At 52.0% G+C, this 12,834-nt stretch overlaps 1 protein-coding gene across 1 annotated transcript in view; it reads right to left on the reverse strand.

Moving 5' to 3' along the window:
• PAPPA (pregnancy-associated plasma protein A, pappalysin 1) overlaps positions 1-12,834 on the reverse strand; it is a 250,111-nt gene that overhangs the window by 25,694 nt on the left and 211,583 nt on the right. The window contains exons 19-20 of the mRNA XM_012664387.1: positions 7,390-7,537; positions 2,347-2,456 (exon numbers count right to left, since the gene is read on the reverse strand). Of these exons, the coding sequence (XP_012519841.1) occupies positions 2,347-2,456; positions 7,390-7,537 (258 nt within the window). The remainder of the gene's footprint in view (positions 1-2,346; positions 2,457-7,389; positions 7,538-12,834) is intronic.

The following is a 12,834-nucleotide window of genomic DNA, read 5'->3' on the forward strand; positions in this document are numbered from 1 at the left end:
AGGGAAGGGTGGGAATTCACCCAGGGGTAGGGAAAACGCCTTTGTGGGAGGCTGGGCCGGGCCAAGAAGACCTGTGGGGCGAGAGGGAGGCCTCCTGCATCCGCTCTGTGCGTGAGAAGACTCACCTGCTGCAGGGGGTGTAGGGTTGCGGGGGTAAGGGAGGAAGGCTGGTGGCATGGAAGGAGCTGCCCATCAGGAGTCCTGGATTGTGTTCCAGCGGTACTGCATGTGTGACCCTGGACCAGTCCCCGCCCTCTGTGATCCTCAGTTTCCCCATCTGTGCAATGAGGGGCTTGTACTTGGGGATCTCCAGCTGCCTTGAGATTCTGATGTCTGGGCTCTGTGCATGCTCCTGCGGGTGTTCAGCACCAGTGTACGCGGGGGACTTGAGAGCGAAGCAATGTGGGGATTCTGGTCTAAGAATGGGGACTGGGCTGGGCACGGTGGCTCACGCCTATAATCCCAGCACTCTGGGAGGCTGAGGTGGGCAGATCACTTGAGCTCAGGAGTTCGAGACCAGCCTGAGCAAGAGCGAGACCCCGTCTCTACTAAAAATAGAAAGAAATTGGCCAAACTAAAAATAGAAAAAATTAGCCAGGCATGGTGGTGTGTGCCTGTAGTCCCAGCTACCTGGGAGGCTGAGGCAAGAGGATCCCTTGAGCCCAGGAGTTTGAGGTTGCTGTAAGCTAGGCTGACACCATGACACTCTAGCCTGGGCAAGAGAGTGAGACTCTGTCTCAAAAAAAAACAAAAAACAACAACAAAAAAAACCAGTAAGAATGGAGACAGGCACGTTGAGGTGGAGGAAACAGATGATGGAGTCTGAGGTGAGGGAGACAGGGCTGTCTTGTGGATGTGGGGAGAGTCAGAAGCACAGAGAGAGAGAGAAAGAGAGAGAGAGAGAGAGAGGATGGTGATGGAGGGGAAAAGAGTGCGGGAGGGAAGGAGCAAGGCAGAACAAGGTGAAAGAGACGCCAGGAGAGGGAGGGGAGAGAAACAGAGGCAGGAAAAAGGAAGTGAAGGGGGATGAGACAAAGAGACAGGAAAGGAGAGAGCAGAAGAGAAAGGGAAGCGGGATAGGAGAGTGCTGGGGCGCATGCGCAGAGGAGAGGAGAATGCTGGGGCGCATGCGCAGAGGAGAGGAGAATGCTGGGGCGCATGCGCAGAGGAGCAGAGAAGGCCTGGCCAGGTCCATGTGCCCAGAGTGCTGAGTAAGTCCTGGCAACCGAGCCCTCGACTCATTCGAGAAACCGTACACCCAGTATCAGGTTCTGCCCAGCTATCCGGAGTGCGATCTGCAGCAGGCGGGCAGACAACAGCTCCCTGGGCGGCAAGGCCTCTCAGCACCATGGGCAGGGGACTGGCAGAGAGGCATGTGGCTGCCTCCCGCCTGCACCCACCCTGCCCCCCTTCTCTCGCTTTCTCCAGGGCGAGGAGCCGATGCCCAGAGCCATACATGAGCCCTGGGATCCGTGATGCCCTGGAGGAAAGAGCCAGGCCCACATCAGCTCTGGGGGGCCCTGCTGATTGGATGACACGGGGGAAGTGGGAACAGCCAACCTCAAAGTCAAACTGATACTGCCCAAGGTGGGGGCCTCCATAGTCACCTGGCTGGAGACACAGAAGCCTGGCACTGCAGGGGGCACACAGGGCCTGGACTCAGGTTTAGGTCGGGCCCTCGCTCTGGGCCCATCACGTCACCTCTGAGATCTCAGTGTCCACAAGCAGAGAAGGCAGACAAGGACCCCTCCCCCATACAGCTGTCCTGAGGTCTAAATGCAGTCGTGGTGCTCAGCGCCCGGCACCTGAACAAAGTGGGCGCGCCACAAACAACAGGTGCTGCTGTTTTGTCTATGACATATTAATTGCTTTCCCCCAAACAGGTAAAGCTTGGAGAAAGACACGGGAAAGCCAGGCTATGTGACGCGGAAGGCTACGGGGAGGGCGCCAGAGGAGCCAGATAGCACCGACCTTACAAGTCTGGACTTCCCAGTCAGAAAGTCTGACCTGGCTCTGTGCTCCCCACCTGTGTTTTTTGTGCTGGTTTCCTCATCTGTAAACTAGGGACATCCGTTTACAGGGACTCGAATTCCTAGGCTGTCATCAGCATTCAGTGGGACAATAAATAAGAAGCCCTTCCTATAGGTCCTGACAGAGACAAAGTATTAAATAATTAAGGATTGGAGAGGAGATAGTGAACAAATCCCCCTCCCGCCCCCAGGGCGGGTGCGATGGTTAAATGAGATAATGCATGTGAGGGAATAACTCAGGACTGGGACACAGTGAGCTTTCAACACTGTCATTTCCCTCCCCCTTAGCCACAGGTAGAGGGCCCTGGCCACTCACCTCCACCCGTGTGGGGTTCAGCCAGTGGGGAATGTCGCGCACGGTCACGTTCACGGGCAGGATGATGGACTCGCTGTTGTGGTCCAGGCACGAGGTGGCACACTCCGACCCTGAAGAGAAGCACAGTTTGAGGTGGCAGCTCAGCTCCCAGGCTCCAGGGTCCCCAGTGGACACAGCTGTCCCAACCTCAGTGCAGCGGAAAGGAGTGAGCTTTCTGGGCGGGGTCACCTCCAGTCTCCCTGACTCCATTCGCTTGTCTCCAATCCGGCCGGCACCCACTGCCACCCTCGAGCCTGAGCCTAGTCGGGTCATGCTCCTCTTCTGCTCAAAAACCTGTCCAAGGCTCCCACGTCTGGGACAAAGTGTGACCTTCTTTGCCGGGTCTTCAGTGCCTGCTGTGGTCTGGTCAACCTCCTCTCCCACTAAGCACCTTCATGCTTTGGTTGATGCAACTGGACTGATCTGCACTAGGTTTTCCATCTGAGCCTCACACTTCCCAGCCCTTAGGCTTCTGCTCCTATTCCCCATCTCCCGAAATGTCCCCTTCACCTGCCTTCCCACAACTAAGTTCTATTAGTCCCTCAGGGCCCAGTTCAACTCCTCCAAGAAGTCTGCCCTGATTTCTGCAGTGGAGTGAGAGCACCGTGTTTTGCATGCCTGCTGCACATGGTCTCTGTGGTCTCTATCTCTGCTGGGCACTGAGGAGCCTGGCTCAGCTGTTGGCCTCACCCCCTGTGCCTCCCTCCCACAGTTAGGAATGTTTGCCTACCTAGGAGGGCAGGGATGTGGTGGGTTCATCTCTGAGTCTAACCCGGTGCCTGACACCCCGGAGAGCTCAGTGAGCATCGGCCGAGTGAACGATGAGCACGTAAATGCAGTGCCAGCTGCTGAGTCCTCACGCTTCTCTTTCCCCAGGGTTTCACCCCAGCCCTTCCCATGCCTTCAAGATCCTTCCCACTCCTCTTCAACTAGCGCATCACCAGTGATCCTACAGACATCCATGCGAGTGCCGCTTGCTCAGAGAAGACCTCCATGGTTCCCTGACAGGCCAATCCCCTCCTAGGCGCCTGTCCCAGCATCTGTCACGTGACCGTTTTCCATTTGTGTGGTGACTGCTGTGTCAGTAGCTCTCTTCCCTGCTGGACTGTCACTCCGTGGAGCCAGCACTGCCCACGCTCCCTGCTCTGTGCCCAGAGCCTGGCCCCGTGCACGCAGAGGGTAGGCACTCAGCAAGTACTTGTGACAGGAGTGTGAGAGACAGTGAGTGAATGGGTTCATCGATGGATGGGGAAATGAGTGGATGAATGGATGCATGAATGGCGCAACAAGTGAGTGATGAGTAGGCACTTAGGTGTCTTAAGAAGGAGGAAGTGAATGCATAAATGGATAAGTGAATGAGTGAATGGTGGATTGAACGGATAGAGGAATTCTTAAAAAGTCAGGTCGTGAGTCAATGAAAGAGTGGGTAACTAACGGTGACAGGGCTGGTCCTCCATCCAGGACTTCTGGGGAAGACAGTTGACTTTCTGCTTGTGGGTTGGCCCGCGGACTACAGTTGGCTCGTTTGTTCTCCACCCTGACCTCACACATTCTGAGGTCTCCAGGCCTATCTCCAGCTGTCCCCAAAGAGGTAGTCATTTGTGTGGGCAAAGATAACCTGTCAGAATCCAACCAGGCCCTAAGGAGGTCATTTCTCTGTCTTAGTGCCAAAACCACCCACCGAATACCAAATGATTCACTAGAAGCAAGTCAAATCTTTCCTTTAAGTATCCTATTCTATGAGTCATTTTAAAGGCCCCCTTCCGAATGTATATACAATGTGCATATATATGCACACACACACATGTGCATATATGTATATATACAAATATGCAATATACACAATGTATACATGTGTATACACATATAATGCATCCAGTGCCCTTCCTGTGGCCATCTTATCACCCTCTTTAGTCTAAGAGACCCACAAGGTCTGAGGAGGGGGCAAGCATGAAGTGGCAGGTGCAGGACACTGTGTAGAACGTCTGCACTTTAGACATGGGGACTTCGAGCCCGAAGGGGGCAGATTCCTGGCCCTGCCAGGTGGTTTTCCTGTGTCCCCTCATTTCCCTGCAAGTCTGGCCCTAGGAGGCAGGTGTCATCAAGCCCATTTCACAGGTGAGAGGTTCAAGGGAACAGAGTTCGGGGTATAGAACAGGCGAGCAGAGGGCCATGGCTATCTCCCGACTTCCAGGCCCCACCTCAGAGAGGGAAGAGGGAGACGGTGGTTGGAGGGGCAGAGATGGAGGAGGGGCCAGGGGAGAGAGAAATGGGGGAAATGCAAGAAGACTAAAAGGATGAGTGATGACAATAAGACACAAACATCCCTAAGCAGTCAGAGAAACTGCTTACTGGTGCATGTTTTGTCATGAGACCAGTTCTGAAGGAGTTTGTAGGGAGCGAAGATGAGACAAAGCTGTGATGATAAAAATTATTTTGAACAAAAAGAAGACAAAGACTATCCCTATCCAAAGGGAGGGAGAAAAACAGGGAAAACTGTGGTCCAAACAGGAGGCACTTGCTGTCCTGGGCAGCAGTCCTGTCTTCATCCCTCTTTCTCTGCATCTCCCTCGTCTCCCTCCTCTCGGCTCCCCTGTCCCACCCCTGGGCTCTAGGGCTTCAGGACCAGGCTGCTGTGTTGTGATATATGAGCCTTGGCATCATTACACAGTGGTGATCTCACCAGGCCCCGCCTCTCCTTCCCCGGAGGTGCGGGGAGGGTGGCAGTGCTGGCGGCAGCAACAGCAACTTTCTGCCACTGCCTGGGGGAGGTTCCCAAGGGGAGCTGGTCTGGGTGACTCCAGAATGTGCCCGCCAGCCCCCAAGCCTGGCATGTACCTCACCCTCCCTGTGCTGCGGTGGGCTCGGCCTGGGAGGTGGGTATGAGGGGAGCTGGGAGGTGAGGAGTGGGGGAGGGAAAGCTGTTTTCCCGCCTTCCTTCCCACTGCCCCTTCAGGCTCCCTTTGCTGCTTTTTCTCTCTCTGCACCCCCCGACGTGTCCTCCCCCACCACCTGGCCTGGATCACCACATTTGAAAGATGGGCATCTGGGAACAAAGCACCCAGCCACGGAAATGTGGGGTACCGGGGAGGGGAGGACAATTCAGGTTCCAACGGCATACAGATTTCTTTCCTGTTCTGCTTAGACCATGGAAAAGCCCAGTGGGTAAAGAAGCTCCCCCCACCCCTACCGCCCATCCCGCCTCTTCCCCTCCCTCTCCACCACCCTGAGGGAGAGCAGAGAGCTGGGCATTGTGCTATTTGCACGTCGTTGTGACATACGCATGCAGCACATGCACAATGTGGCCGTATGAACTAGCTGTGTAAACGTGTGCGTGAGATCTGCGTGCATTCCGTGCATCTTTCTGCAGGGTTGACACGTTTCAGGGCATGAGATATATTCATCTCCATAAAGAATATGTACTTGTGTATTGCGTGTGTGTGCTGTGTGTAGGTTTATGTGCTACCTGTGTGTGTGTGTGCGCATGTGTGTGCGTGATGTACTTGTGTGTGTTTGGCTGATGTATAGGTGCCAGGCAGGAGCCTACTGCGTGATGCGTGTATGTGTTTGTGGCTATGTCTTGTTATAAAGCATTTCTGCTTGTGATGTGTGTTTACTTGTGCATGTGTAAATACATTTGAATGTGTCAGTGGGTGTAGACATTCAGGGAATCTGTTTCTGTAGTTTTTTATAAAGGCCACTTAATCATCCTTTTCCTTACAAGGCCACACGATGCCAGCTCACTGTGGCCACACCTGTTGCCCCAACCTTCTAGAATGCCTATATTGGCAGGACCCATGAGACCCCATCTCTCTGCAGCTCTCCTGGTCAGGGTGCCCTGGGCTGGGGGCTGTGTAAAGTCCGAATTGTCAGTGAGAGCAGCCATGTGCCTGGGTGTTTTCTGAGCCACAAAGGAGCCAGTGCCCTGGACCAAATACAAGGGTGCTAATTCCCACTCTGAGTCAAGATGAAGAGCTTCAGCTATCAGAGGTGATGTGTTTTCATCTTCAAAAGAAGGTGGTCAGTCCCTGTGACCCTTCCCTTTTCAACCACAGGCCTCACTTCTGGACCCGCAGCGATAACTCCTGATTTGCTGGGTGCAGAACGTGTTGGTTCCGTGCACACTCAGATAACCTTCTCCGCCAGACACCCCATAAATCACACTGGCCATGAGAAAGGACATTCAATTCCCTGGGCTGTTCATCATGGTCAATTAGGGAATCAGCCCAAGAGGTCAGCCTCACTGCCCTAAATGAGGTCAGGCTCCATGCACTCCGAGTTCTCCAGAATGCCATGGGGCTTGTGATTAATGCATCCGTCCAGACGTCTGTTTCAACCAGGCACATCCCTGGCATCAAACCCCAGCTTGTCTCTTCCCACCGCGCACGTCTCTCGAGCTGGCATATTAGTGCACAAAGAGGATTTTGAGAACGCTATTGATCCTCCTTTGGAGGCAGCTGGAACACCTTGGAAAGAAGTCAGGCTGTGGAGTAGCTCTCAGGACTGGGGGGCATGTTCCATCACCCCTTCAAGTTTTAATTTCCTCAGCTGTTAAGAGTTATTGTGAAGGGAAGATGCAGTGCCTTGCAAGTGCTGCATGCAGGGCCTGGCCCATATTGGGTACTCACGGATGCTTAGTACCACGCGAATTTGAAGATCCACTAATAAAAGCAGCCACACTGGATGCTCTTGCTTCTCTACATATGACATGTGCTTTCATAACTCCTGCTTTTTGGTCACATGGTTCCTTCTGTCTGGAACACCATTTCTTGCCCAATAATGCTGTCTGGATCCTTGTGTAAGCATCCCTTCTTCTGGGAGCCTCTGCGTCCCCCCCCAGGCACCTGACAGCCTTTCTGCTCTCTGCTGTCACTGTGCACACTCACTCCCCCGAGGCTTCACCACATCCCTGTCCCTGACTCTTTTTCTGGTCTCGAGGTACTAGCCCTGAGTTGCTGGAAGGCCGTGCCCCCTTCCACAGCTCCCCTCTCGGGCCCATCGTACCTATGGCATAGCCGTCGGGGCACTGCAGTTTGAGGTTGCTGTTGAGCTGGTTCGGGGCCGAGCACTGGCCTTGCATCTCCTGGCAGAGGTGGAAGGTGCCGCTCCAGGTGCCGTCTTTCCGGCAGTGTATGACGTTGCCCCCACGGCCCTGGACACCACAGAAACAGAGTCAGGACCGAGAGAGACTCCAGCTCCCAACAGGGTAAGCCTCCCAGAATAAAAGAGGAAATAATTTCTCATCTCCCCAGAGCTCTGAAGTGTTCCAAAACAATTTCTTAATGATGGTTGAAACTCAATCACTCTGAAAGAGAGGTATTTTTGGTATCTCTGTTTTACAGATGGGGACACTGAGGACCCAGAGCAGGAAGAAACTTGCTCAGGGCTTTCCAAAGAGTCTAACTCACAGGTCCTAGTTTAGTAATCTTTCAGAAATTTAAATCGGAGCAATTACAGTTTTGATTTATGTGTTTTTTTTTTTTTTAATGGAGAAGGTAGGGGCCCATCAGTTCCCTCACTGACACAGCAGGAAAGAGCACGGGTTCATGAGAAGACAGGTGTATGCCAGAGCTTGCTTCCTCTTAAATGGTGAGAAGGTGTCCTACGTCATGTAGCCTGGGCTCGGCTGAGAAGCTTTTTCTTCTAAGGAATTTCCTTCCTTCCCTCCCCTTCCATTCCATTCCATCCCACGTCATTAACAATGGCACCAAGAGGGTGGTGTGAGGTACTTCTATCTGTGCTCCCCTCACAATTCCTTAAAATGGATAATCTGTAGTCTCTCAGTCTTCTGTAAAGCATTAGGCAAATGCAGCTTGAAGACGTTGTCCCTCTTCTAAGCCCCCTTGCAACCTCCCGGATTCCAATGAGAGACCTTCTGTGTAAGTATTTCAGAACTGACATTGAATTCAAGGATTATTTTTTAGTTCCCACTCTGTGCCCAGCTCTGTGGGGTCCAAAAGCAAAGAGAGCCAGTACCTGCCCTGCTGAGCTGGTGGGGAAAGGCAGTCATAGTATGAGCCGCCAGCTACGTCTGTGACCTGTGACTGTGCTTAGTGACACAAGGAAGGTGCCACCCTGGTGCTGAGCATACAGGGAAGAGTAACTGGCTTTGAGGGGGCAACCAGGGAAGGCCTCTTAGAGGAGGTGATATATGGAAAAAGGTTTCCAAGGATGGTTAGACTCTCAGGCAGAAAAGGCACAGAAGAACATTCCTGGAAGGTGGAAAGGCCTGTGCAAATGCAACAAAGCGTAACAAGTACGCAACAGCCTGGTGTGGCTCTGGCTCTATGACTCAAGGGAGGAAGAGAGGAAGATGAGCCGGTAGAGCAGACAAGGTGTGGGTCTTAAATGCCAGTTTAAAGAGTGTGGACTCAACCCCACAGAAATGGAGAACCCGAGATGGTTTTTATGCAGGGGGCCCCTCTTCTGAAAGGTCTGAGAACAAGCTGCGTACTCTCTCCTTCTTCGAGGCTTATAAGGTGAGAAACTTGACGTGAGGCCAAAGGAGCTGACTGTGCTTCACCAGTTCAAAAATCTACGCCACGGCTCCCGGTGACCTTCAGCTTCGGTTCACACTCCTGCACCCCCAGCCTTAACTCCATCTCATTCTCAGGTCACTGCTCTCCACAGCACCACCAACCTTGAACCTCGGCTTTGATTACCTGCACTCTCAAAGGCACCAGATACTGTGCTTTTGTGCTTGCTGCTCCTTCTGTCTGCCATGTTTTCTATGCCCGCCCCCCATCCCGTCCGCCTGGCAGACACCTTATCTGGCATGACCTGTCCTAATGCCACTCTGATTCTGCATGGGGCTCTACCTTACTGTCTTTGACACTGCAATAGCTCTTTGTTACCACCATTCCCCAGCTAGATGGTGGGTTCCTCGAGGCCCGGGTGGGCACCCTATCCATCCTTGTGTCCTCAGCACCTTTTACAATGGCTAACAGGTACTGGCTGTTCAGTGCATTCATTCATCACTCAATAGATATTTTTGTTCATTCAGGAATTGTTTGTCTAACAAAAGATGGGATGAATCGGCAGAGAGCATTGGAATGAATATTATTAAGGAACAAGAAAATAAATGAATGTATGGATGAGGAACTAAATGCACAAGCAAGCCAATAAAGGAATGAATGAATGAGGGAATAAACGATGAGTGCATACATGAGGAAATGAATAATTTCTTTAAAAGGGCTGATGCAGACTGACGCTCCCCTGTCTGAGAAAACAGCTGCAAGGAGACAGGATTCAGAAGAGAAAGGAAGCCCCTCTCCAGACCTCTCCTGGGCCAGCAAGAGGAGGGAGTGATTGCAGTGGGAACCTCTCCGGCCTTGGAAGAAGGGTGGCCCACGCAGAGCACGCAGCTGCAGGGCGACTTGCAGAGTCTACTCCCAGAGGTTCTGTGTGGGCTCATGGCAAATTTATGCAGATTCATACGGCTCCAGAGAACCCAGACTCTCCTTCTCAGGGCCCCAGGCTCTAGGCCCCATGATTCTGCTGGGCCCTCGGGGGAGTGGGAAATTGACCCCAATTTCCGGGAGCCTTGGCCTGGGTCTACGATGCATTTGGCCTCCAGCCCCCGAAGGGCTGCAGATCTCAGCACTGCGTGGGCCAGAGCTGGCTGGAGAGCTTGGTTTGCAGCACAGAATGTATCCAAACTAGTCCGAATCTGCTCAGGGAGTTTCAGACTGGGGAGGTCCCCACCATGGATGAAAGATGGAAGCCTAAAGCATTGGTCTTGCTGCCTCTGGTTTCTCTGCCTCCTTCCCAGTTCATCTGGCACTTCCTCCTGCTAAATCTGCTTTAAAAGATATGGCACTGTTCTTCTAAGACACCTTAGTCTTCAGAATGAGGCACACTGATAGTCTGGCACTCCAGGCCTCCACAGTGAAATCCAGATGACATTTCTTGCCCTGTCTCTTGCTATGCACACATCCTTCTTTCTAGTCAGTGGATCGCCATATCTCTCCTGTAACCTTCTCTTGCTGCCCCACCTCCACACCCTTGCCCTTGCTGCGCCCGCTGCACAGCAGACTTTCTGAGGCCTCTCTGGATCTTCAAATCCTTCTTTAGGACTAGATCTTGGTGCACTCAGCACCCGCCTACCACCTGGCGCAGACCTTCGAAGCAGATCCTTGCCGACTGAGCCTAGTTTGACCAGAGAAGATCTGACGTTGACAAGGATCCAATCTGGAAAGACCAGACACTACTTTTCCCAGGTGTTGTCAGGGAACTGACAGGGTATGTTCAGCTCCAAATGCACAATTCTGCATGCTGTGGTGAAATCCCTCACAAGAGGGCTGGCCTTCCCGTAGCAAAACGGTTTGCCTCTCTGTGCCAATGCACCTATCTCTAAAAAAGCACAGTGCACTCTCTCTTAATCTCCTACCGTTTTAGCTACACAGATCCATAAAGAGCTGAAGACATACAATAATATTATCAAACACCTATTACGTGCCCAGTGTTTTAAAAATCCTTTTAACAATGTAGTAGAGTAGGAATTATGTCCTTTTCACAGATTTGGAAACTGAGTCTCAGGTAGGAAGTGAAAAAGTGAGTTTTTGAGTGATGCTAGTGTCATGATGAAGAGCTTGGACTTAAGTCAAACTGCCTAGGTTCAAACGTCAGCTCTGCAACGTCCTAGCCGTGTGGTTTTGGGGAAGTTCCGCAACTCTCTATGCTTCAATATCTTTGACTGCTAACTGGGCATGAAGTTCACTACCTGAAAGAGTTGCCATGAGTGTCATGTGAGTCGGTTTATGTGAAGCATTTAAAGCCGAACACATGCACACGCTGGGCCCTCTACGTGTTAGCTAAGGCTCTTAACTGCTCGCACGTACTGTCTCTGAGAGAACTTCAAAGTCAACCCAACCAGCAGTGCATTGCAGAAATGACAGCAGCCAGAAAGGGGAGGCAATGTGCCTGAGTCACAGAGGTTGCCAATGCCAGAGCCCATCTCTTGACTGTAAACCTCTAGTACGATGGAGGGAAAAGAAGAGAGGAGGAAGGAGGGGAGAAGTAGAATCAGGCTTCTTCTCCTTGGTAGAAGGGAAAATAAAATCATGGCAGAGAGAAATGCAGTGGCATCAGAGCAAGACAGGACCAGGCAGTGAGTGCAAGAGAGAGATGGTTTAGCTTTGGAGGCAGCCTGACCTAAAAACAGGAGTCTCCATTCCATACCATGTAACAGTTTACCCACTGAACTTCAACTTTCTCATCTGCAAAATGGGACAGTGATGTCAGATGCCATGGGCTTAAAGCGATCTTTGTAAAGCACTCAGCCCAATGCCTGGCATATAAATCAATTGCAGCCACTGTTAATCATGCACCTCTGTTCCCAGCCAATGCCCTCCCATGCATTTTGCTGCCATATAGGGATGACATGCAGCCCCAGGAGTGAGGATGGGTAGAAAATGTGGCTTGTGCAGTGACTTGGTTTAATACCTGGCTCTGCCAGTAACCTGTATGACCCAGGGTAAGTCCCTTCTCCTTTCTGGGCTTCAGTGGTCTCATCCGTAAAATAAGTGGGCTGCAGTGGGAGTCTTGAGGTCTGCCTGACTCTAATATCACATGGGTCTGCTACTTTTCTGACTTACTCTAGGGAGCCCTGGGTGCCTGGATAAACATTTAACTCTGAAACCAGAAGCTGCACCTGCTTGCTGGGGCACCGTACTTATGCGAGCTATCTTTTGTCCAAGGCAGAGCCCAGAAAGCCAGGGGCCAGCTCCAAGCCACTGTGGCAAAAAGGCTTTTACAGCCACCCTCTGTGATCCGTGCAATGAACTGGGGGTGCTGCGGATTCTGTTCCCACCTGTCTTCTCTTGCTCCTGCTGAGTTGCTGAGACCCAACAACAAGTGCATCGTTCTGACCGCAAAACGCCTCTAGCCTTTGTGCTCCCTTGCTGCATGGGTCTCCCACAGACCCAGGCTGGCCTCTCCCCTAACCACCCGCAAAAGCCCCACGGTGCTTCTCACAAGGAACTGGGCCTGAGTTGTCACCTCAACCAGCCCAGGAGCATCTGAGCCGGATTAAATCCCTAGACAATTAGCACTTCTCCCCAGCCACCTGCCCATTGCCGCTAGCCTGCCCTGGAAACGTTTGGGAGCAGTGGAAAGAGCAGAGCCGGGGATCAGGCAGAACACCACCCACTAATCTGTAGCCATTGGCAAGAAGTTAGCCTCCCCAGGTCTTCCCTCCGCATCTGTAACGTGGGGGATATTCTTTCTTTTTCAAGTATTTGTTGTGAGTTGTAAAAATGCGAGAAAGTCTGCAGCACCAGTTTGGAACCCATCAGATACTAAAAAAAAAGCTGTTATTATTAAAGTATTAAGGTTCTCTGTCTTGGTCTAGAGGGACAAGAACACTACAGATGCTAGAGCTGAATTATCTGATATGGTAGCCACTGTACAAGTGTGGCTATTTATGTTGAAATTTAAATTATTTATAAT

Source organism: Propithecus coquereli, unplaced genomic scaffold (assembly GCF_000956105.1).
Source record: "Propithecus coquereli isolate 6110/MARCELLA unplaced genomic scaffold, Pcoq_1.0 Scaffold89, whole genome shotgun sequence".
Classification (NCBI taxonomy): Eukaryota; Metazoa; Chordata; class Mammalia; order Primates; family Indriidae; genus Propithecus; species Propithecus coquereli.